We start from the raw sequence: 23,277 nt of genomic DNA on the forward strand, positions 1-23,277 counted from the left end.
CACGCACGGCGGCGCTCAGAGAGCGGTGGTTCAAAGGCTGCTTTTTTTTAAGCCCAACCCCCCCAGCGCGGCACCAACCCACCGACTTCCTCCTGTGGCGTTTCAGCTGCGATGGCCCATTGACATGTTAATGTCTTGGAAAAGCCAACGTGGCCCAGTCGCAGCTGTCTGCGTTAGGTGAAGATCCTGCCATATCCGCCCCCCCCCCCCCCCCGCACATCCTCCGCCCATTCTCGCGCCCCGTTTGGAGAAGCGGAGGTCCACGTGATGCTCTCAGGCTCACGTTTATTTGCGCAGCGGATCAGACGGCCGCCCCTCGATTTGCTTTTCGCTTGTTTTTGGCCGCGCCGAGTAGCCTCTGTCCAATTTTTCTTTTTTTTAAACCCGCATCAAACGCCGCTGCGACGAGGCGTCGCCGGGGCGCAATGGCGTGCGGCCGCGTATCGGCGTCGGGCAGAGCGCCCGCCCCGCCCCGCCCCGCCCCCGCGGCCCGGCATAATACGCACTATGTAGGTCAGAGACGCTGCAGTGCTCCACTTCCCCATCCCGCTGAAACTGACAGGCTGGAACGCCACCGGCGGTCTGCTGGGACGGAAGGATGAGAGGCCCCTCCAACCCCCCCCCCCCCCCCTTCTTTCCTTCCTTCTGCCCCCACCACCACCTCTTTCTTCCTCTCTCCCATTTTTTTTCTCCCTCTTGCCGTCTGAACGCTTATACGCTTTCAAGTTGGGCGGACCATAGCGCTCCGCGGGACGTGTTGGGGCTTTCTTGACCCCGTGTTTGGGCTCCCACGAACCGCCATCGAAACCCCCCCACCCCCCTTACAATCAGAGTTGCGCCATTAAAACTTCCGGGAAATCTCCCAAAGGTTTCTGCAATGTTCCACATTGGAAACTTTCCATGGGAATGAACCTGGCAAGTGGCAATAAGAATGTCTCAAAACACGAGAGCTCGCTCGATTTTGAGGTTTTTTTTATTTTCATTGATTTTCTGAAGGCAGATTTCAAGAAACGATTAATCGGCTGATGAATTGAAAAAAAACCCTACAAGAAATCTTGTTGGGTCCCTTTCACGCTCATCCCAACATATGAATTTGAAAAGTAGACGACTGCAAGGCACGAAAAGGCTGAATTTCACCACGAAGGGCGCCGCCGAGACTGCCGAGCGTTCATTCGGGTGATGATGCTCAACCATCTTTTCCCGTGTGCCCTTTCCATTTCGTACATCCCTGTTATTTTCCAACCCTGCTTCTAGTTCACACGTCCTGCCGGTTGAGCTTCCCTTTTGAAATTGTCGGTCCCCTCTCTCTGTCGCAGGATGCTGTTTTGTAACTTTTTATACAAGAAAAGCTGCACTGGATGCCCAGAACGCCCTACACAACATCAAGACCTTAAGTGGGGTGAGTGCGCAGCACACACGATGGGCGCGGAAGCCGCTTTGGCTAAACGATGAAAATTCTTCGCTATGGGCTGAAATTTGGCTTGAGCAAGAGCGATTTATTTGTTCAGGTCCAAGCCAAGCAGCCGTTCACCTTCAAGTGGAATGCATTCGTCATGCTAGCCCACGAGAATCATTGATGCACTTTTTTTTTTGTGGGGGGGGGGGTCTTCAATAAGTACGCCTTAAATCTGGCCAGTGTAAACCGGACACACGTCAAGCTCCGCATGAATATTCGCTGTTCTGAACGGCAACTTCTGCACTTGATTCAAATACTAAAAAGCAGCGATTGGGAAAACGAAGCTTCATAAAGCACTTGCGAGATCTTTTTGGACTCCGCTAAGATGCTGCTCTTGGTTGAAATACAACCATGCAATACTTTCCACTGCATCTTTAAACCAAGGGTGCCACCTAGAGGAGTCAAAAACGATCACAAGTTAGTCTGGCTTCGCAGCCTTACTGGCACCGGCTGGAGGTGACCGAGTTTGGATGACGGTGACAGGGAGGGTGGGGGGGGTGCCTTGTAAGCTCATTCCAGATTTCTCTCACTCCTTGGTCAGTGATACTCACCAGTAGCCATATCGAGTGGGCCATCTGTCTGCTTCACTTTCGTGCCTCAAAAAAAAAAAAAAAGCCCCCCCCCCCCCCGACCATTTTGGATTTTTTTTTTTTTTTTAATTCCGCGCATACAAGCTGCTAGCGCCTCTCGTCCGTGTTGTTTATTCTTTGATGCCATATGGCTGTCAAAATGTGCAACCAAAAAAAAAAAAATATCGATTGGGACAAAGTCATGCGAGGACACACGCAACAAAAAAGAGAGGCTCCATTTAAGCGGCAATAAAGAAACGTCAGATCCTTGAGTGCTTGCGCTGCAGACACCCCACCGCCCACTCGCCTTACGAAATGTTCTGAGCTTGTTACTGCGCGGCTTGGGCCTATTTCGAAGATGCTCCTCCGGGCCAAATTTGGCCCCTACGTCTCAGGCCGCGTGGAGGTGAGCGGCCGGCCAAATGTGCAGAAGAAGCGCGACAATGAGATGGCAAAGCAGAGAACGCGACGCTAATGCCGTGAACCGAAACACGAGGGGGGGGGAAGCCAGCGTTCGGAGGAGTGCGAACTGAGAGATGCGCCGTTACCAGCTGGAGTGCCGACGTGGTCCGTGGATGATTGCGGCCGCTTGCACTCGATAACTCCGATAACCCCCCCCCCACCCTTCTTTTCCACTCTGTAGATGCATCATCCTATTCAGATGAAACCAGCCGACAGTGAGAAAACAAGCGGTGAGTATTTTTTACTTTTAAAAATATAAAAACTGTTATTTACTCATTCACTCCCAAAGACGTTTTTAAACGTCTTTTCAGACTTGCTCCAGAATTGGCTGGTACTGAATGAGTTCAATGGTGGCATAAAGTGAAGGTTCTCGTTGAGCTAATGCGCCAGATCATTTCTATGTAGCGGTGAGCGCGAGGAGGATTAAAGGCTTTAAAAAGGTACGAGAGGTGAGGGGCCGGGCGGGGGAGCACAAAAATGGATGATACATCATCATCATCATCATCATCATCTGCCTGGAGGAGCAGGCAAGGAGGAAAACAAAGCTTGTAAGTTGTCCACATTTGTTCCGGCACGGAGAGCTGAGAATGTGTCGGCGTGACACGGCGCCTCTGCGAGCGGGCAGGAGCGAGGACTTGCTACAGGCTTTCTTTTGTTGTACCCTAATTGTTCCAAGTGAAGAGCTTGAGTTCTGACCCCCCCTCCTCCCTTTTTATTTGTGTGTGTCCGCAGCCGTAGAAGACAGAAAACTCTTCATCGGAATGGTTTCAAAGAAATATGGCGAGAACGAGGTCAGGATGATGTTCTCGTCCTTCGGCCAGCTGGAGGAGTGCCGAATCCTGCGCGGACCCGACGGGCAGAGCAGAGGTAAGTGTCCCCCACCCCCACCCCCCCTGACGCCCCCCCCCCCCTCCCACCCACCTCTCCGATAAAAGGCTTTTCTAAACGGTACGACACTTGAGGCCGCCGCGCCGTCCGGGTACAATGGGCCCGGTCGCCCTGGCAACTGCAGCCTGCCCGCCTCGGCTGGGCTGGCAGACGCCGCCGCCGCGGCTCTTCTCTCGTTCTGCCTTCATCGTATGCGTCATTGCTGCAATTGGCCCGTGGCCGCCGTTCGTTCCACGAGCAGAAAAGCCTCATCAGAGCACATCGCAAATTTTATAAACCTGCATACGACATTTGTGAGGGTTTTTTTTTTTTGGGGGGGGGGGGGTATTTTCAGCTCTTTGTGATAATCGTAGCTGAATGTGTGTGTGTGTGGATATGTGTATATATATGTATATACATATGTATATATATATATGTACTGTATGTATATGTATAAACATGTGTGCGTGTGTCTATAAGATGAATGTTTTCACCACACAGTGGAGGCTCTCTGGGCGGCTGTTTTTGAATCTGCCAACTCACCGTGCTCATGTGTTCCTGTTCCGTTGTCGTCTTTTCTCTGTGTGCTAACCAGTGAGGGTGGTTCTGTGTGCATTCTCTGTTACTGTAATGTGTTTTTTGGGGGTTCATAACGAGTTGTCCAAACCTTTTTTGTTGTTTTTTTTGTCTTGTTTTTGTTTCTTCTTGTCCCTCCCTCTCTCCGTCCCCTCCCTCTCCTATTGTCCCCCCCCCCCTCCTCCTACAGGCTGTGCGTTTGTCACATTTGCTACCAGGGCAATGGCACAGAATGCAATCAAAACCATGCATCACTCTCAGACTATGGAGGTACTGTATCCCCCTCAACACCTATTTCTACCCCCCCCCCCCCATTGACTCCCCACATACTCTGCTGCCCCCTTGTGTTGGAAAGGCTTGAAAGTGTCTAGGCCAGACAGTGGCAAAAAAAAAAAAACATGCCCCCCCCCCCCAACAATGTTCTTAGATGACGTGACGTAGCACTGCCGACTTCCCCAGCTAGATGGGAATGGTTGATCAAAATGGAATCGTATTGACCTGTCGGAGCCCAGCCCCAGTCCGTCGGAAAAGGGGCCGAACTGAGGCTTCCGGTTCCTTGGCCTGGCTTAGCCACGCGACTCTCGGAAGCGGGGCGGCAATAATTTGATAGCCGGTCAATTGGACGCTCCAGCATCGTCTGCGCCAGTTCAGCAAACGGCAAGACTAAAATTGGTCCCGCCTCGTTGCGGGAGCGGCGGCCGAGGCGCAGAGGCCATTTTCCCTCGACGGCGCATGCCCTTTTGTCCGCACGCATCTGTCTGAGCCGTTGTGCGCCTGTCCGACTGTCGACGCTGTCTGTCGCATCGCACTCTCCCCGTCAGCGTCTGCTGCCGTTTGCCTGGTTTGATTTTTTTTGAATTCGCCGTCTTCCATTTGTCATGCGCGGGCGGACTCTGAGAGTTCGGGGCCCGAGCGCCATCGTCCCGCGCCCTCTCTGCAATGTGAGCTGGCTCAGCTATGCATGGCACATGTCCTCTGTGTGTTAGCTTTTGTATGAATGCGGCTACGAAAAGAACCCTTCAGGCATCGACGATGACGCCCCTCGCCCCCCCCCCTCGCTCCCGATTTTATTTGTATTTCTCGAAGCCAAGTCCTCCCAATTTCCCAGGCTTGTTTTTCCGAACCATTTTCTTTCTTTCTTTCTTTTTTCTTCTGCTCCTTTTTTTTTTTTTTTTTATGTGGCTGTCGCTTCAGGGTTGCTCGTCACCTCTGGTGGTGAAATTTGCCGACACGCAGCGGGATAAAGAGCAGCGCCGTCTGCAGCAGCAGCTGGTGCAGCAGATCCAGCAGCTCAACAGCGCCTCCACCTGGGGGAACCTGGCCGGTTTGGGCAGCCTCACGCCTCAGTACCTGGCCGTAAGTGGCTTCGACTCCGTCGAACTCGTTCTTTCATGCGACAAAAGTGGCGCTAAACCAGAAGTATTGTTGTTTCAAAAACTCTAGTCCGCACAGGGAGCCCACCCGCGATCGCTGAAACGAAAAAAAAAGAAAGAAAAGAAAACGACGTCTCCAACATATGGTCATCACATATGGGCTCGTGGAGAAACGGCGCATTCCTACCAAACCTTACCGTTGAAGTCCACTCGCTTGATGCTACCTTAAATTGTGCGAATTGGCATTGATGCGAACTGTCAACGATCACCCTGAATATGCAACTTCAAAAGTAGGTTGTGCAGAATTTGGTGCCATCTACTGGCGGGATCATAGAATGCAAAGAATCCTTCTTTTTAAATGAGCGGGTTTGTGGGGGGGGGTTGTTCATTGTGGAATACCGCCAATGCCTCCAATTAAGATTTGGGATTTTGATATCGAACGGCAACAGGAGGGCCCGACGACGGGCGCGTGAGACGATAACGCAAACGGCCGATCTCCTGCGCCGTCCCGTCTTCTCGCCGAGCGGTCAAACATCTCGGCGTGAAATTGTCGGGAACTAACTGGGCGTCTCCAATTTCATCCCTTCCTCAGTTGCTGCAGCAGGCCGCTTCCACGAGCAACCAGAGCACTTTCAACAGTATCCAGAGGCTAGGTGAGTTGACTCGCGCGGCTGCCGGAAATCAGCCTGGCCATGCGACATGGTCCCACCCCCCGCAAAAGGACCCGTCGGGCTTCGAGATGACAAATGCTTGCAAAACGTCTCGCCTCCCGGCTCTCTCCGACCAACGACGGAACTGTTCTTTGTAGGGGTGAATCCGCTTCAGCTGCAGAATTTGGCCACGTTAGCCGCGGCGGCTGCGGCGGCGCAGACTTCCGGCAGCCCCACCTCTTCCAGTGGCCTGTCGGCCGCCACCAGTGCGCTCGGAGCTCTGGCCAGCCCAGGTGATTTCGCCACCGCATGTTTGGCCCGCCAAGTCTGCGCGTGTCCTCCCGCTTGCTCGAAACGCACGGAAACTTGCGTCCACGCTTATTGCTTAGCACAGTGGTGGGCAAACTACGGCCCGCGGGCCGAATCCGGCCCGTTGGTCTTTTTAATCCGGCCCGCCGAAGGTCGGTCCACGATTAAGGTTCGATGTGAATGATTGCATTCATTTCAATTGGACTTGTAATGACAGGCATTTCACCGCCAGGTGGCGCATTGACTTGAAATTGCAGAACATGGGGGGGGGGCAATCTTTTCGGCCACCTAGGACCTCTGTATCGCTCTACTTCTACTGGTCTGATCACAACCCATCTGCAGCGATGCACAGGCTAAAATAGGTCATCAACAACATTTTTGTCATTTAAAAAAAGTATATTAATACCGTACTTTCATGCTTTAGTTCTGTTGATGTTTGATATGGACTGTCAACAAATGCAGTTTTTTTTTTTTAATGTACCATAGCTCGTGCTGACCTGGCCCTTCTGTCAAATTTCAAGTCAATGCGGCCCCCGAGCCAAAAAGTTTGCCCACCCCTGGCTTAGCATCGCTTTTCACACTCCGCACGGTTCTCCAAACCAGAGGCAAAGCTTACACACTGTAAGATGTTTCGTCTAAAAGATGAGTTTGAAGAAAAAAAATCACCGCCGGCCGTCGTCGAGACCTGGCGCGGAGGGGCGCTGTTGCGGAAAGCGTCATCCGTAAAATCTTCCGGATTTTTGGGTGACACTGTTAGCGCACACCGCACCCTAAGCATCCCAACACAAATAGATATTGAAATAACATGTGCGCAGACACACCATTTTGTGTCCCCCCCTCCCCCCTTTTGCGAGCAACTTGGGACCGGCTGTAAGTCACCACACGAAGCCTTGCCGCTGTCAATCTTGGCTGACGCGTCGTCGACAGACCGTTGAGGTTTCGAATTGCACAAGCGCTCCCTAGGGCTGCGTCAACGGCCGCGGCGCGGCCGATGTGTGGGGGGCCTCTCGGCTTCCTGCGCGTTCGACGGTATGTGCGCGTGGGATTTGGCAGCCTCCCGCGTTGACTGTATTTGGCGTGCGTGTCCCCTCACCAGCCGGCTCAACGGCGGGTTCCAGCGCCAGTGCCGCCATGAACACGTTGGCGTCGCTGGGCACCCTGCAGGGTCTCACCGGGGCTTCCGTTGGCCTCAACAACCTCAACGCTCTCACCGGCGGCGTCGGCGGTAAGGACGACGCAACATTTAAGTTAAAAAAATAAATAAAATGATAATAAGGGCTGAAAATGAACCAATGTAGTGAAACAACTTGTTTGTTTCCTGTACACTTGACACCCACCATTTGCAGGGGATCGGGCCCAGATTGATCGAAAATAAAAAGAGAGAGAGAGATGTATATATTTTTTAAATTTTGAGTTAATATGCTGTGGAAATTTGGTTTATTATCACAAAACATCTCCAAAAGGAACAAGTTTGCATTTGTGGTCATGTCTTGAACTTTATGGCTCCAAATGATGCCATCGCAATCCATCGCTGATTTTGGACACAATGCGGACCATCTGCTGAGCCGATCAAATGTGTGTCGTGTACTTAAGTTACCTGGCTCCTTTCAAAAAACAAAAACCCTAAGTCATGAGTTAACTCCTTTGACAAAATAAAAAACTTTGACATGCACTGAACTGCAAATGTAAACAATCAGGGATGGCAATTTTCCGCGGATACGCGGAAATCCGACGTTTTGTTAAATTGATCATTTTTGTGAATCATCTAAATCTGTTGAGAAAATTTTAGGGGGGGGTCGGGTACCTTATCGTGGAGTTTTCACGAGCTCTCCCGATCAGTCTTTCCATCTTCCGATTGTAAACAGCCCTGCGATTGGACGTGTATGATGTCTTACTTGTTGTGATTGGTCGCCCCGTCCAGGCCACGCCCCTTTCCACTTTTTTCATCACTAGCTATTGCCATCCCTGAACAATGGACTTCTACACAAACAATGAAACTGCCCCCCCCCCAACATTTCTGCTCTCAAATGTTCTGCATAGCTTTGCTTTTCAGATTAGACGGCGAGTTTTTGAACGTGCGAAGCTTTTAGCGTTCGGCCCGCACCGGGCAACGCGTTTGCGGCTGTTGTCGTGCCCATTGTTCTTGTTCCCTCTCTGGGTCGAACCTCGATAGTAAGGCCGTCGGTGACAAAGCTATTTTGACGTGGGGAAGGCAAATGGAAAGCGCAGAGTGTTTTTCTTCACGTCGGGAGTGCGGCAAGTCATCAGAATGCTGTAATACAAGTCGCGCGCGTGCGTCGCCTCGTCTTTGGAGCAGGGATGGGGGCTCTGAACGGAGGCCTGGGCTCGTCCATGGCCAACGGCTCGGCGGCCAGTTCCATGGACGCGCTGACCCAGGCCTACTCGGGCATGCAGCAGTACACGGCCTCGGCCCTGCCCTCCCTCTACCCCCAGCCGCTCCTGCAGCAGAGCATCCCCGGGCACCAGAAGGAAGGTGAGCGCCCCCCCCCCCTTCCGTCGGTCACGCTTCTTTTCGGCGGGGGATTCTGTAACGTGAGATCCTGTTTGACGCGAACGGAGCAGGGCCGGAGGGCGCCAACCTGTTCATCTACCACCTGCCGCAGGAGTTTGGGGACCAGGACCTCCTGCAGATGTTCATGCCCTTTGGGAACGTGGTGTCGGCCAAAGTGTTCATCGACAAACAGACCAATCTGAGCAAGTGCTTTGGTGAGTGCTCCGCCGACAGAATTTCCTGACGATGGCCTGGACTCGGTCCTTTGAAATGAGTGCCTGGCGCGCGGCAAAGTTTTTGAAATACCATCGATGTTGAAAGGCAAGGCGCGCTCCCCGCTGGTCTCCTCCTCCTCATCCTCACCACCACCATTGTTTGTGATGTTTCTCTTAATGCATGAAGATTTTTTTCACACTCGGGGGGTATTTTCACCCATGTAGGTTTCGTTGTAGAGGAGTTTCACTGTAGTCAGTTGAAATACTTTAACAGCTGTCGTGACAGATTTCTGATCCCCAATCGTCTTTTTTTTTGAGGGGGAGGGGGGGGCAAATTTTGAAGCCGCTGTTTTCTTTCTCCCTTGTATTTTGTCGGATATTCCCCCACCGATTCAATATTCTTTTTTTTGCCAATATGGGGGGACTGAGTTTTTTTTCAGCTTTTATGTAATTTTTTTAAAATCTAAGATTTGTTATCATCATCATTGAATTCTCACTCTTACTTCTCCTTCCATTCTAATTCTTTGGTCGGTAACAACGAGTGTATGTCAGTCAGAGGACCGCTAACAGCCTGAAGTGGCCCAAAGAGGAGCGCGGTTGGTTGCCCGCGTAGCCGACGGCCGCCAGTGAATATTCTCATTCCTCCCGGCCGTCGAATGAATCTCGGCGGCAGCCGCGCCGTCGAGAATACGCACGCGTCGGTGGTCCTGCCGAACGGACGGCATCTGACCGTCCCGCTCCCCGCTTTGCGTCCTCAGGGTTCGTCAGCTACGACAATCCCGTCTCGGCGCAAGCTGCCATCCAGGCCATGAACGGCTTCCAGATCGGAATGAAACGGCTGAAGGTTCAGCTGAAGCGTTCCAAGAACGACAGCAAGCCCTACTGATCCCCCCCCCCCTCCCCCCCATCCTCCCCAGCTCTAACGCTAGCGATGCTAGGGTAAGTTCGCCCTCCGGCCAGTCACCACAGCACAGACTCGGTGGGGGCAGGGGCGGAGAAAGGAGCCCTGTGGCTTTCCTTCAAAAAACAAAAATGACGACAACAACAAAAAGAAGTTTGCAATGATCTTTTCACGTCTACTGTATTTCATTCCTGCTGTTTGAATATTTTAATGTATGATTATTTATGACTATCACTTGAGTCGGTGTTGTCACCGGAGGGAGCAAGAGTAGAGCGTTTTGTTTTTGTTTTTTCTCCTCTTCTTTCCATGCCTTTTTTTAATTGCCTTCAGCTGACGCTTAAAACAGGTTGACTAAGGATCGCGTGGGTTTCTCAGCGTGCTTCTTTACCTACATGAGTCCGTCTCATCACCCGTCGCCCTCTTTGTTTCGATGTCTTTCTACCTCTCTCTCTCTCTCTCTGTCTGTCTTTATTCTTCTTCTTATTAACACCCTCCTGCAGTCATTTCCATCCATCCGGGCTTGACTCCAGATGGATCTTTTCGGTGCCAAGTACATTGCATGTTGGGAGTTCCTCCAATCCAGTCCATGTAGATTTTGTTTTGTGGAAGGCGTCGTTGTCGTGTGTTGTTTACCTTCCACTGTTTGTCGCCGCCCTCTTGTCGGGGTTCCCCCGAAAACGTGAAATGTGGCTCCACCACCATGTGAAACCACCACATGCCTTTCGGCGACTCTTCCGGTCTCTGTTGCGTCCCGCCGCTTACAGCCTGTGACGCTGCAGCGAGAGAAAAGATTGTGCTCAGGACCGTCCCATCGATGCACTGGAAGATGAGCGTGTCATAATGATGTTAGTTTATGCGGCGTTGTCGTTTAAACTGCACCGACTAAATGGGAACGAAGCAAAATTCACCCGCCGACCTTCGTGAAAGTGAGAGCCACTTCTTGGCATCAATGCCAAGGGTGACGAGTTCGATTTCGGCTTCCGAGTTCAACTCGATGTCAATTGCAAGCGAGCCACACTACGGCAAATCGCGACTCCGCCGTTGTTGGAACAGATCAGCCGGACTATTCGCTTTCCCATGAATTGATGATTGGCGAGGCAGCGCGGTCGGGTAGCGGAAAGGGCTCGCGAGCGTCCCGCCGGACCCCGCATGCCTCGGGCGGCGCTTTTGGCCCCCGAGCGGGTTGCAAAATGCGTCGCCCTCTGGATCCGACCGACGACGTGCGGTGTTGAAATCGCCGCCTTCGGGACAGAGGGAAGCGAAACCGCGGCTGTCCGCGGTACCCAAATAGTTGACTAGTTATTGATTGATTGTTGCGGCTCCAATGCACACGGTCCAAACTGTCAAGGAATCGCGCGCCCGCTCGGCTTCCAGAGTTTGCATCTGGGCCATGGGGCGGCCATCTTGTTTTTGGGGGAACCCGGCTGTGTGTTGATTGTTGTTTAGGGTGCCTCATGGCTCAAACGATTCATGTGCCGTGGCCCTAACTTTGTGCCCTCTCTCTCTCTTTCGCTCTCTCTCTGTCTGTCTCTTGTGTTTTTATCCCTTTGTTTGATTTTTAGAACAAATCTCCATGCCTGTTTGCTCATCATTAGCCTAGCATGTCTTCACGATGTTGAAAGGCAAGGCGCGCTCCCCGCTGGTCTCCTCCTCCTCCTCCTCCTCCTCATCCTCACCACCACCATTGTTTGTGATGTTTCTCTTAAGATCGCCTGACCAATACCTGGCCCCGCCCACTTAGCTCAACCCGACTCGTTTCTGCATGCGTGTTCATCATTTGTCTTTTGTTTTGTATTGAAAATGTGATGAGATGGGAGAGAGGTCAAGCGAAAGTAATGTGAAAACGTACCTACGTTCATTTTTTTTTTCCCCTGAATGTTTTAAAAACCTGTGGGATTTCTTAGTTGAGCTTTTTTTTTTCTTGTTTTAAATACCTCTCGGTAGGGTTAAATACAGGGATTGGCACGCCAGCTGTGCTCTTGGTGCCATTAGCAATATGTTGAAGAAAGTAAAGGCTTGGAAACCACTTTTTCTTTTTTAAACTTTCCCTGATCAGTTAAAAAAAAAAAATCCTGTTGGCGCTCCTCTCGAATGAGCGCTACATTTGGCGGGCAGTGTGAAGACTTTTTTTTTTTCCCTCTCTCCATCAGGGCGTTTGAAAATTCGAGTTTGTTTTCATTTTGACATTTTTTTATACTACCAATGGCACAATAAAAGGTACATTTGCTCCGTTTGGAGAAATGACTACCTACACGAGTCAACTTTTTTAGAACTGATTCACAAATAGACAATCTGTGGTTGAAATGCACACTTAGATTACCTATATTTTGTACCATTGAATCTATAGAGGTCTAACTAACAGAACCCAGGCAAAAACATTGGGTTTGTTTGTTTTTGGTTGTTGTTTTTCTTTGGGGTGTGTAGATTTATGTTGTAATGTCATCTGTGTTGGGGAAGGGGGGGTCGCTGTGGTTTAAAAAAGTCACTTCTACTCAATTGAAACCACACTTGAATTTGAAAATTCCTCTGCATCCATTCGAAATTTGTTTCAGGATGTCTTTGGTACGTATTGTTGATTTCTGTGAATGATTATGTACAGATATTTTTTTTTCCATTAATACGGATGCTTTCACTGTTGTTGGATGCCTTGTGTGATTTCCAATGTTTTGTTAATCACGCAGATGATAGCCGATGTCTTTTGCTTTTCTTTTTCAAAGTGCCCATGTGTCAAAAGTTTGGATGCTCCGCGACAAGCTCGAGTTTTGTTTTTTGTTTTTTTGACATGCGCACAGGCATGGCGGTTTGTGCGCTCCTCAATGCGGGAGCCCCTGAAGACGAGACCACTCACTCAACCCGCCCCTTTGGAGTTGTGCCCCCCCAATTCCCACCACGCCTGTGTTGGTTTACAAATACATTCCACTGTTTCTGCACAAAGTTTACACTTGCCCGAAGGGTGATTTTCTGTTTTATTGTACCACACCAAAACAACCACTTCTATAGCCCCCCCCCCCAACCCCCAAGATTTTTGCGCTAATGAGTTGCCAACTCAGGGTATTTCTTTGATGTGTGAGAAACAAAATTTACGACACGTGTACAGCTTTATTGGGTTTGTTTTTGTCACCTTGTCTGCAACCCCCCACCACCACAAAACGAACAAGACCCCCCCCCCCCCCAAAAAAAGTGCACAAAATGCGTGTTGTCTTGCAAAGGAGCACTAAGCACAAAGACGGGAGCTTTTCTGGGGCAAAAGTAGTGTGTGTGTGCGTGCGTGCGTGTATCCCAAGAGTTTCTTTTGAATGCTTTTTACGGTGTTTTTTCTAACTCTCGATATATAATGCAATACAATAATTCAAGTGCCATACACGTCTAGAAAACTGCCTACACATCCTTATCGGGCCTTGGTTAGATTGCTGCACTTGGCCTTTTATGTGTCACTTGCTTAAACGCCAACAACCCCCCCCCCCCCCCAAGAATATTTTGGGTGTCGTTAGTAACTGTATTGTGTCGTGAAGCATTTGTCGATAAAATAAACACCCCCATATATAGAAATATATATATATAGAGAGAGAGGGAAAGAGAGAGAGATCCATTCACACGTCTCTTAACTACGATAGATTGGCGGGCGTGAGCTCATGCACTGAAAACACTTTGCGAGCCCACCTGGACTCGATTGAACGTTTCCAAGAACCACTTTGTCAGTCGAGCATCGCGTTGTCTTTTGGGGCGCGCGGCAAAGTGTTGAGAGGAGAAAGCACAAACGTACCCGTGTACAGCCAGTCTCACTTCAGGGGCTTCCATCACCAAATGGCAGCTGCCAACAATCACTCCCCTCGCTTTGAATTCCTCAGCGCTCGGCGCGGTGGCTTTGCATCCTCTTTCGATCTTGTCCCCGGCAAATCGGACGCACGCCGGTCGATGTTATTTCCTCGGCTGATGAATAGAAGTGTTCCTTCGTTTGGGGTCTCGATGAAAAGCCAAAGTGGGCGCGTTTCGCTGTGACCTCGTGTTGGTGAACGAGGGTGGCGTATGAAGGAGGGTTCGGAAGAAAAAAAACAAAACAAAAAACAAAAATCCGAGGCATATGCAGGCTTTTTCCAATTTTTACGACTGGTTGTTCATAATGTCTTTTGTACCAGTGACGCTTTTGATATTGGAAATTAAAAGGAAAGAAATTTAAATTGTCTGGCCTCCTTGACCAGGTCTTTTTTTTTTTTTTTTGCTTGTTGCTGTCGGGCTATTATTATTATTACGATCACCGTTTTATGTCTTTAAAACTAAAAAGGAAAAAAAAACTTGCCTGGTTTTGTCTTTACTCTCCTCAATTAGTTAATCCATTTCTGGGGGGGGGGGGGCGCGATCCTCTAAATGGTGGTAAGTTTCATGTTAGTATTTGTGCTGTCATCTGGATTTTGACGTGCGGATAATTGTCTTAGTTTAAGAGTTAACCGTTTAGTTTGAGCCTTGCTTTAAAAGAAAAACATTTTTTTGGGAAAACAATTTGTGTAGATTATTTTGTGTGTGTGCGCGTGTGCTTTTTTTCCCCCCTACCCCTAATCCCCCCGCCCCTCCCATAGCAGAGTGTGTAGACAAAAAAAACTCTGTTCTTCTTTTGGTCGCTGTTTGTTCATATGTGGTGTGTTTCTTTGACTCTGTCTCCAAATTAAACCATTTTCCCCTAATATGGACGCCGTCTTCGTGTGTGCTGTTTGTTCAGTGGCGTACGAACGATAGAAAACGACCCCCACCCCCACCAGAGAGCGAGTGAGAGAATGCGTCACGCTTTGCAAACCTGTTTCATCTCCCTATTCTAATTTGCTTTGTTCCTAGTTGTCAGTTTTGTCTTGTTGGTGTAAATAACTCAAGGCTGCCAAATTTACGAGAATCAACGATGCCATGTTTGGGGTGCACCTTGTTTCCTCTTTGGCAGCAATAGTTCATCCCTGCTTTTTTTTAGGGGGGGGGGCATAAATGGGCCAAAATATATCTCGAGGTGCGGTGGATCAACTTTAGGAAGCAGCAGAGTCGACAGCTTCTAATTTTGTCTGCGTACGGACCAGATCCAGAGTGCACATCGACACACCTTTAATTAAATTGCATATAAATTAAAGCCATATGTCACTGAGTGGCAGAGGTTTTCAATGTTCAAAATCGCTTTGCGACAAAAAAAAAAAAGTTGCAGGCGAACGTTGACGACTGTTGGAACATTTGTGAACTTGAACGCGACATTCGCCACCTGCCAAAACACTCGCAATAGTTCTCAGCGCAGTAGGATCGGACCTTTTGAAGTTCCAATTCCAGGGTGTGTATTTGAACGCAGCAGTCTACAACCTCTAAATGCCAACTGTAATTATTTTTAAACGTAGGAAATTTAATCATGGGCAAAAAGTTGTTTCCAAAACACAACTCGAAATGACATCTTGAAAGAATGAACGGAACTGAAACTATCGAAAAAAATCGCTGCTGGCCAATCAGGTTTGAGTTGGAATCGCTAGCCAATCGCCTTCAATGTAGGCGACTACTCCCTCCGCTGTTGTTCCGGCTTCGGAGCTCGACTGTTGGTGCCATGTCAGCCGCTCTTTTCCTGAAAAGTTCCACCAAGCGGCTGCCGCTCGACGTGTTTGGTCGGGCCGCCGGCTGCTGTTACCACACCGAGAGAGGCGTCTACGGCTACCGTCCCAAACGGAGCTCCGGCGGGGACGAATCGCTGAGCGAGCGCATCACCGCACTCAACCAAGGTCAGCGTCCGACGCGGACTATTTAACGGGCTGCTTTCGTTCTCTCGAGCCCAGACGTGGCTACAGCCCGCACCGGGACGCTCTCGGCGTGCCTTTGGCCGCCTTGCCGCGCCTTTAGCCGCCTCGCCGCGTTCGCTCAAAGTCAGCCCCCTACACGTGCCGTTTCACAGGCTGCTCGGCGTGGTTTGTGAGCACGCCGCCACACTCTCCGGCCGCAGCTCGCGTCAGCCGGCCCCGGCTCCTCCCCCGCGCAAACGTCACCGTCGCAATTCGGGGAGGACGCTTTTAGCCTCCGGGCGGCGCGCTGACCAAATGTTTGTCGGCGAGTCTGCCGAGGGCTGTATGTTTGACATACAGCACATTTGACAATAAAGTTATACTTGATAGTCAGCTTTATTTTTTACAGTTATTATTCAAATACCGAACGATGTATACAATGCAGAGACGATTGCTCTAAGACTGCAAGGGAAGCTCAGCTTCCCCTAAAATGTCAAAAAGTAAGTGATCAAATATATGTGTGTATGTACTATTGTGTGGGCATGTCCTTGACTAAATATGCGCTTTTTTTTTTGGGAGGGGGTGGGGGGAGTTAGGCTAGCTCAGCTTTGTCAGAAATAGTAAACGCGGTTTGCCGAAATAAAAGACACAACGTGGAATGGGCTTGTTGTGAAAGGCGGACAAAGGAAATGGCCTTTGCGCACGCCCGCCTGACCCTCGGGCCGCTCGCCTTTCAGATCACGGCCTGGCCCGCCTGGTGGAGGCCTACCGAGCTCATGGACACAAGCTGGCCAAAATTAACCCGCTGCTGCCCCACATGCCCGTCGTGGACAGCGTTCCCGAGATCAGCGCGCTCACGGGCACCCTCGGCGGACCGTTCAACACCTCAGGTGGGCCACTCTCGCTCTGCAGGCTTCTCCTCACTTTGACACTTTTTCTTTGGTGGGGGGTGGACAAATAATGTTGACCAGAAAGGGCAAGAAAAAATAGTCGAAAGCCGTCACGCGCCACATCACTTGCAGTCGAGGCCGGTCCGTGGCCGGCCGGCTTCGAGTTTGACACCGGTCGGGTTCAGCTGCGTAGGCGAGTGTCTGTCCACCCGGCACAGTTCATTGTTGATAGCATTCGGGACACCGGTGGCGTCCTACTATTCTGGCCGGGACTGTCCTGATTTCACTGTATCGGGTTCTCGTGAGGGACGCCGACACTTAGCCGCTGATACTTAAGGCACCCCCCCCCCCCCCCCTGATGCCGCTTTTATTCCTGCTTTTGCTCAAATCTCGGTGCAGGGCTGCGCCACTTGGGCAAGGCGGAGGCCTCGGCGGACGAGGTCCGGGCCTACCTGGAGGAGGCCTACTGCGGCCACCTGTCGGTGGAGACCAGTCAGCTGCGCGACGTCGAGGAGAGGGAATGGATGGCCGACCGCTTCGAGGAGCTCAAGAGCGCCGCCTTCTCCTCGGACGAGAGGAGGAGCCTGGCCAAGCTCATGCTGGAGTCGCAGGTCGGCGCCGGCGGCCGCCGGTCGTCCGCGGGGCCGACGTCGACGAAAGCGAGCGCCCGTCTCTGGTTTCCCTTGCAGGAATTTGACCGCTTCCTGGCCACCAAATTTCCCACGGTGAAACGGTACGGCGGAGAAGGAGCCGAGAGCGTGATGGGCTTCTTCCACGAGTTTTTCCAGCGCTCGGCCCGGGCCGGCGTCACCGACGTGGTCGTCGGCATGCCGCACCGGGGGCGGCTCAACCTCCTGACGGGCCTGCTCCAGGTCCCGCCGGAGGTAAGCGGACGAACGCGGCGGCGGAGAAAAGCGAGCTTCGGTCAACCCGGGAAGACCGCCATTTTGATTTTGGCCTCCTGGTCACCGTCGAAGAGAAATGATTATTTGGTCCCCCCCAGTGAATGGTTGCGCACTCGGAGAGGTTCTTCAGGGCTCACTCTCGCGTCAACCTTACTTCTTTTGTTTGGGTTGCCGGCAGCTTTTTCTGCAGCTCTGTCCATGGCGCCCCCTGCTGGCGAGATGCAGCAAGCGTCATGAGATGGATCGAAAGCAGGCGGGGAGCTCCAGTCTCTGTTTCGCGCCGTCTCTGGCACCGCCCCCTGCCGTCTCGCCAAGTCGGTGTATTGATGGCTTCCGTCTCCGTACGTGTCATTGTCCAGCTGATGTTCCGTAAGATGCGCGGCCTGAGCGAGTTCCCCGACGCGTCGCCCGCCATCGGAGACGTCCTGTCCCACCTGACGTCGTCGGTGGACTTGGATGTGGGGGCGGGGCACCGGCTTCACGTCACCATGCTGCCCAACCCCTCCCACCTGGAGGCCATCAACCCCGTAGCTCAGGGCAAGACGCGGGCCCTGCAGCAGCTGCGGAAGGAGGGCGACTACTCGGCCGACGAGCGTGCCCGGCCGGGGGACCGAGTCGTCTGTCTGCAGGTTGGCGCTTTCAAATAGCGGGGGGGGGGCGTCGTGTGGAGTAGTAATTTTTGTCCTTTTCTGTTTTTTTTTTTTTTAAATAATACACAACTGGTGAGGAAGTACGTAGAAAAAAAATGGTCATGCCTGGAAAAGATCATTTGACGTGTTTTTCTAGCAATTTAGTATTTTACCAATTTCCTAATTGAAATGATCCAAAATAACAAATGAATTGTTTTCTGGACATCATCTATTTGTTTTTTTAAATTCCATTTTATTCTTCATCAAATCAAAGAATTGCTTCTTTGATTTCTCGTCACACAAAAATAGACGTACTGCGCGTTCAACCACTTTGCATCTACTTCTAACAACCCCCCCCCCCCCCAGAAAAAAGAAGCATCACCATGATTGAAATAATTCTCAGTAAAATTCCAAAAACCAGAAGTGTTTCCTGGAAATGAACAATTTTCAATGGAGGTATTGCGCATCTCTTGATCGTATTCATTCCCGATAGGAGCGATCGCTCGAGCGATTGTACTGTGTCAAGAATCCGCCGGAAAACGGTGACGGCGAAGCGTGTGCAAATGCGATTTGCGAATATGCAGGTCCACGGCGACGGCTCCTTCCCGGGCCAGGGGATCGTCCCCGAAACCTTGACCCTCTCCAACCTCCCGCACTACAGAGTGGGCGGCAGCATCCACCTCATCGTCAACAACCAAGTGGGCTACACCACTCCGTCCGAGAGGGGAAGATCGTCTCTCTACTGCAGCGACGTCGGTCAGTCACCCGCTTTTTTTATATATACATCTATATATATATAGATGTATATGTCCCGTTTCTTGTGGGGGCTACGTTCCAGAGACCCAGCCACAGTTGGTGAAAATCCGAAAAAAAAAAAAACAAGGCTACTTTTAAACACATGGCGCAGCAAGCCACCCCAAAAGAGCGTACGGCGAGGCTTATATGTTGTCGGCGATGACGAGCTTAGTTGTGGACCTTCTCTGCCTCTTCTTCTTCTCGCTGTTGATTACGAGCCCGCATCCCTCTCAGTGCCGCGCGACGTGTTTGGGGCCCGACGCTGACGGTGGCCAGCTTTCAAATCTGAAACGTATTCCAACCGCGTGAAAAGAAACAGCAACGCTCACGCCCCCCCCCCCCCGCCCCACCAAAACCCAAACCCCTCGGCAAGGGGGAGCGCTGATGATCTGGCGACTTCAGGGAAGATGGTGAACTGCGCCGTGATCCACGTCAACGGCGACGACGCGGAGGAGGTGGCGCGGGCCACCCGGCTGGCTGTGGACTACCAGCGGCGCTTCAGGAGGGACGTCATCGTGGACCTCGTCTGCTACCGCCAGTGGGGCCACAACGAACTGGACGAGCCTTTTTTCACCAACCCGGCCATGTACAAGATCATCCGGTCAGTCCAAGCGCGGACAGATCCGGCGGTGTCGACGGAGCCGGATGGCGGGGGGGGTTTTTTTGTTTGTTTTTTGGCCTCAACGCCCGCCCCGGGCTTTCTCGCCTCCCGGCAGCTCGCGCAAGAGCGCCCCCGACTCCTACTCGGAGCGGCTCGTCTCCGAGGGCTTGATGACGGAGGCCGAGCGCGAGCGCATCGAGGCGGACCGCCGCGGCTGGCTCAACGACAAGTTGGCCAACGTGACGCTGTACAGCCCCCCGCCCACCAACCTGCAGGGCCGCTGGGGGGACCTGGCGGAGCCCCGGGCCCGGGTCAGCTCCTGGGATACGGGCGTCCCCCTCCCGCTGCTGCGGTACGTCGGAGCCAAGTCCGTGGAGGTCCCCGAGCACATCCGCTTGCACGGCCACCTGGTCAAGACCCACGCGCAGGTAGCGACTTTCGCGCGGAACCAAATAACCCGACGGCAAAACCCAAGCTTCGCCAAGCGCTCGCGGTCTCCGTTGACTCCTCGAGATGGCGCTCTCGGGTGAAATATGTGCAATGGAAAGAGGGCCATCTCAAAAAAACCCATCACAAGCGCTTGATGAAGCTTGGGCCGTCCATCACTACGTCCCTGACCCGCCTGCGCTTGGGGAGAATCTGGGCCCGAGAGAGAGAGAGCCCGGAGATGCCCCGAGGAAAGAAAGACAAAGAAAAAGCGCGAAAGCCATTTCAATGCCCATCGAAAGCAGGTTTTGTCCGCGTGCGCAGGCCCGACTCCAAAAGCTCCGGGAGGGCACCAAACTGGACTGGTCCACGGCCGAGGCTTTGGCTTTTGCCTCGCTCCTTTGCCAAGGTGGGAAATCGGCTTGCCGGCGCTCCCGTTCGGTTTTTCACCAAAATGTCTCGGCCGCCGCCCGTCGCAGGCTTCGACATCCGAATCAGCGGGCAGGACGTGGGCCGCGGCACCTTCAGCCAGCGGCACGCCATGGTGGTGTGCCAGGACAGCAACGACACCTTCGTTCCTTTCAACCACATCAGCCCCGAGCAGACGGGCTTCCTCGAAGTACAAAGACCGCACGGTGCCGTTTGGAGCGCGGCGTTTTGTTGACGGCGAGGTCTCGGCAGGTGTGCAACAGTCCGCTGTCCGAGGAGGCGGTGCTCGGCTTCGAGTACGGCGTGAGCATCGCCCGGCCCAAGCTCTTGCCCGTCTGGGAAGCTCAGTTTGGAGATTTCTTCAACGGCGCTCAGATCATCTTTGACACCTTCATCTCGGGAGGTAGGGGCCGACCTCCGTTTGGCGGGTGCTTCCGATCGGGGCGCGTGACCCCCCCCCCCCCCCCCTTGACCTTTTCAGGCGAGGCCAAGTGGCTGCTCCAGTGCGGGCTGGTGATCCTGCTGCCTCACGGCTACGACGGAGCCGGACCGGAGCACTCCTCCTGTCGCGCGGAGCGCTTCCTGCAGGTGAGCGCGCCGCAACTCCCGACCGACGAAAAGCAAAAATCCGGCTCCGTGATCACAAGGGGGGGGGGTGCCCCCCGACGTTTTTCGCCGACGGCAAAATGGAACCCAAACGCGCTAAAGTCAGCAACTCCGGATTGTTTGTTCAGGCGCGCCGGTGACGTCGATCGGTGAGCGTAGGAGCGCTCGGCAAAAAGTAGCCGTCGTCCTGCCGCTCGCTTGTTCCACACGTGACTTTGGAGCATCCAACTTTTCAGGCAAATAGCTCCTCGGATTTTGCCGACTTTTCTAAGACGGCCGACAGCGCCGCACTGAAAAGCAGCCCCATCTCCATGTTCAGAAACCGCCCCCCCCCCAAAAAAACAAAACAAAACACAAAACAAACCGGCCCTTCAGGACCAGTCACGCGACGACGTTTTGGTTCTCGACCGCCGCCTTCCGATTTCACACGTCCCCCCCCCCCCCCCCCCCCCCGTGCCCCCAGATGTGCGACAGCAAGGAGGGGGGCGTGGACGGCGACACGGTCAACATGGCGGTGGTCAACCCCACCACGTCGGCGCAGTATTTCCACCTGCTCAGGCGGCAGATGATCCGCAACTTCCGCAAGCCTCTCATCGTGGTCGGACCCAAGATGTTGCTGCGATTTCCCGTGAGTGTTGGACCGACGCCAAAGTCCAAAACGTTTTTTTTTTGGGGGGGGGGGCAGCTGTACACCGAGATGACTCGTTTTGATGTTTTCTCTTTTGTGAAGGGGGCTGCGTCGAGTTTGACGGAAATGGCGCCGGGGACCTCGTTCAAACCCGTGTTGGGGGATACGTCCGTCTCGCCCCACAAGTACAAAAGCCTCCCGTAGCAGTAACGTGGTGGCACCTTGGCTCCCTTTTTTTTTGTTCTTTTGGAATGAAAATGGGATTGTGATGCAGAGGCGGTGAAACCTGCGAGCCGAGCTGCCACCGTCGCAACATGGCTGATATTTGTCTTTGTTGATCTTGGCTCCAAGGCTGTTTTTTGTCCCCCCCCCCCCAGCGTCCAGAGAGTGGTGCTGTGCTCCGGCAAACACTACTACGCCTTGCTGAAGCGGAGGGACGCCGCAGCCAAGCAGGACTCGGCGCTCATCCGCTTGGAGGAGCTGTGTCCCTTCCCGCTGCAGGCGCTCCAGATGGAACTCAACAAGTATCCCAACGCTAAAGGTGCGCGCCTCCGCCTCCGCGACAAAAAGCGCCCCCTAATAATCGGTCCCTGTTTTTTTTTTTTGCGACGCGTCCGAGACATGAAAATGAGTTCCTTTTACGGTGCCGCCTCAGGCGCGCACGGGGGACCGCCGATAAGGTTATCCAAGAGAATGACAAAGATTTCCATGTTGACGCGCACCCAATTGAGACGGGAGACAAAGAACGCCGGCAGAGTCGAGAGATTTTCTTTTGCGAAAAGGGAGATTATCATTATTATTATTCTAATGTCCCAGGTTGGGGTTGTAGTGCAATTCAAAGCCTTTTTTTTTTTCCAACTCAATTCAGTACCAGCCAATTCTAGACCAAGTCTGAAAAGACGTTTAAAAACGTCTTTGGGAGTGAACGTCCGAAACGACGTTTAAAAACGTCTTTAGGAGTGAACGAGTTCCTATTGGAAACCTCCGGTTATGCCGCCGGCGGCACACGGACAAAGTCCCGATTTCAAAGCGGGTCTGCCTCCGCAGAGTTCATCTGGAGTCAGGAGGAGCCTCAGAACATGGGCCCGTGGTCTTTTGTGGCTCCCCGCTTCGAGAAGCAGCTGTCCTGCAAGGTGAGCCTCCTTTCCCTCCCCAAAAGCCCCCGGTGCCCCCCTCCCCCTTTAAAAACAAGTGACCTTTTTCCGTCCTCCGCAGCTGCGCTTAGTAAGCCGACCCGCGCTGCCCGCCCCCGCCGTGGGCATCGCCACCCTGCACAATCGGCAGCAGGAGGCCCTCCTCACCGCCACCTTCTCGTAAAAAGAAAAAGCAGAAAGACTCGTCGCCAACTCGGAACAGAAATCGCGTGGCAGGCGATTATGGACGTGAGCTTCTCGTTGGCTTTTTTTAAATCATCCCTCTCGACGTGTTTTCGGCGTACGTCGCGAATCTCGGTCAAGGCCTCGGAGAGCTTTCCAAACCAATGACGGCACTGGCGACGGATCATCGGTCGTACCGCCGATGGAGAAGTGAACGCAAATCGCAATCGTTTTCGCCATAGCAAGCATTAATGACAAGAGTGGACTGGACATGCGGGATGAGAAGCGACGACTTGACGATGTGCTTGTGTGGCACTTGGAAAAAGTGGCATTTTGAGGAAGTAAATCTATTTTTGTGCTGATGGCTTGTGTAAGCGTTCAATGTTACTATTTGGAAAAGAGTGTCTAACTTTGTTTTCGGATCCATCTT

The 23,277-nt window shown here is 52.5% G+C and overlaps 2 protein-coding genes across 4 annotated transcripts in view; both read left to right on the plus strand.

The window, feature by feature from the left end:
* LOC147207050 (CUGBP Elav-like family member 2) overlaps window positions 1-14,575 on the plus strand; it is a 29,828-nt gene extending 15,253 nt beyond the window's left edge. For all 3 annotated transcript variants that reach the window (XM_086110200.1, XM_086110202.1, XM_086110201.1), the window contains exons 3-14: window positions 1,317-1,399; window positions 2,669-2,717; window positions 3,220-3,354; window positions 4,121-4,200; window positions 5,125-5,286; window positions 5,896-5,956; window positions 6,112-6,246; window positions 7,359-7,487; window positions 8,580-8,756; window positions 8,846-8,989; window positions 9,748-9,928; window positions 11,453-14,575. In XM_086110200.1, coding sequence (XP_085966326.1) covers window positions 1,317-1,399; window positions 2,669-2,717; window positions 3,220-3,354; window positions 4,121-4,200; window positions 5,125-5,286; window positions 5,896-5,956; window positions 6,112-6,246; window positions 7,359-7,487; window positions 8,580-8,756; window positions 8,846-8,989; window positions 9,748-9,875 — 1,283 coding nt within the window. In that variant the 3' untranslated portion in view covers window positions 9,876-9,928; window positions 11,453-14,575. The remainder of the gene's footprint in view (window positions 1-1,316; window positions 1,400-2,668; window positions 2,718-3,219; window positions 3,355-4,120; window positions 4,201-5,124; window positions 5,287-5,895; window positions 5,957-6,111; window positions 6,247-7,358; window positions 7,488-8,579; window positions 8,757-8,845; window positions 8,990-9,747; window positions 9,929-11,452) is intronic.
* An 828-nt stretch (window positions 14,576-15,403) lies between these two features.
* Window positions 15,404-23,209, plus strand: dhtkd1 (dehydrogenase E1 and transketolase domain containing 1). The gene is made up of 17 exons (XM_086110197.1): window positions 15,404-15,625; window positions 16,360-16,512; window positions 16,912-17,123; window positions 17,202-17,396; window positions 17,777-18,046; window positions 18,631-18,802; window positions 19,244-19,442; window positions 19,558-19,870; window positions 20,193-20,277; window positions 20,348-20,487; window positions 20,550-20,700; window positions 20,779-20,885; window positions 21,367-21,531; window positions 21,634-21,716; window positions 21,909-22,072; window positions 22,579-22,664; window positions 22,747-23,209. The coding sequence occupies exons 1-17, from the start codon at window positions 15,454-15,456 to the stop codon at window positions 22,846-22,848; spliced, it is 2,769 nt and encodes a 922-aa protein (XP_085966323.1). The 5' UTR covers window positions 15,404-15,453; the 3' UTR covers window positions 22,849-23,209.
* Window positions 23,210-23,277: the final 68 nt, after the last annotated feature.

Source organism: Hippocampus guttulatus, chromosome 4, assembly GCF_054856545.1.
Source record: "Hippocampus guttulatus isolate MCC_2025c chromosome 4, RoL_Hgut_1.0, whole genome shotgun sequence".
Lineage (NCBI taxonomy): Eukaryota > Metazoa > Chordata > Actinopteri > Syngnathiformes > Syngnathidae > Hippocampus > Hippocampus guttulatus.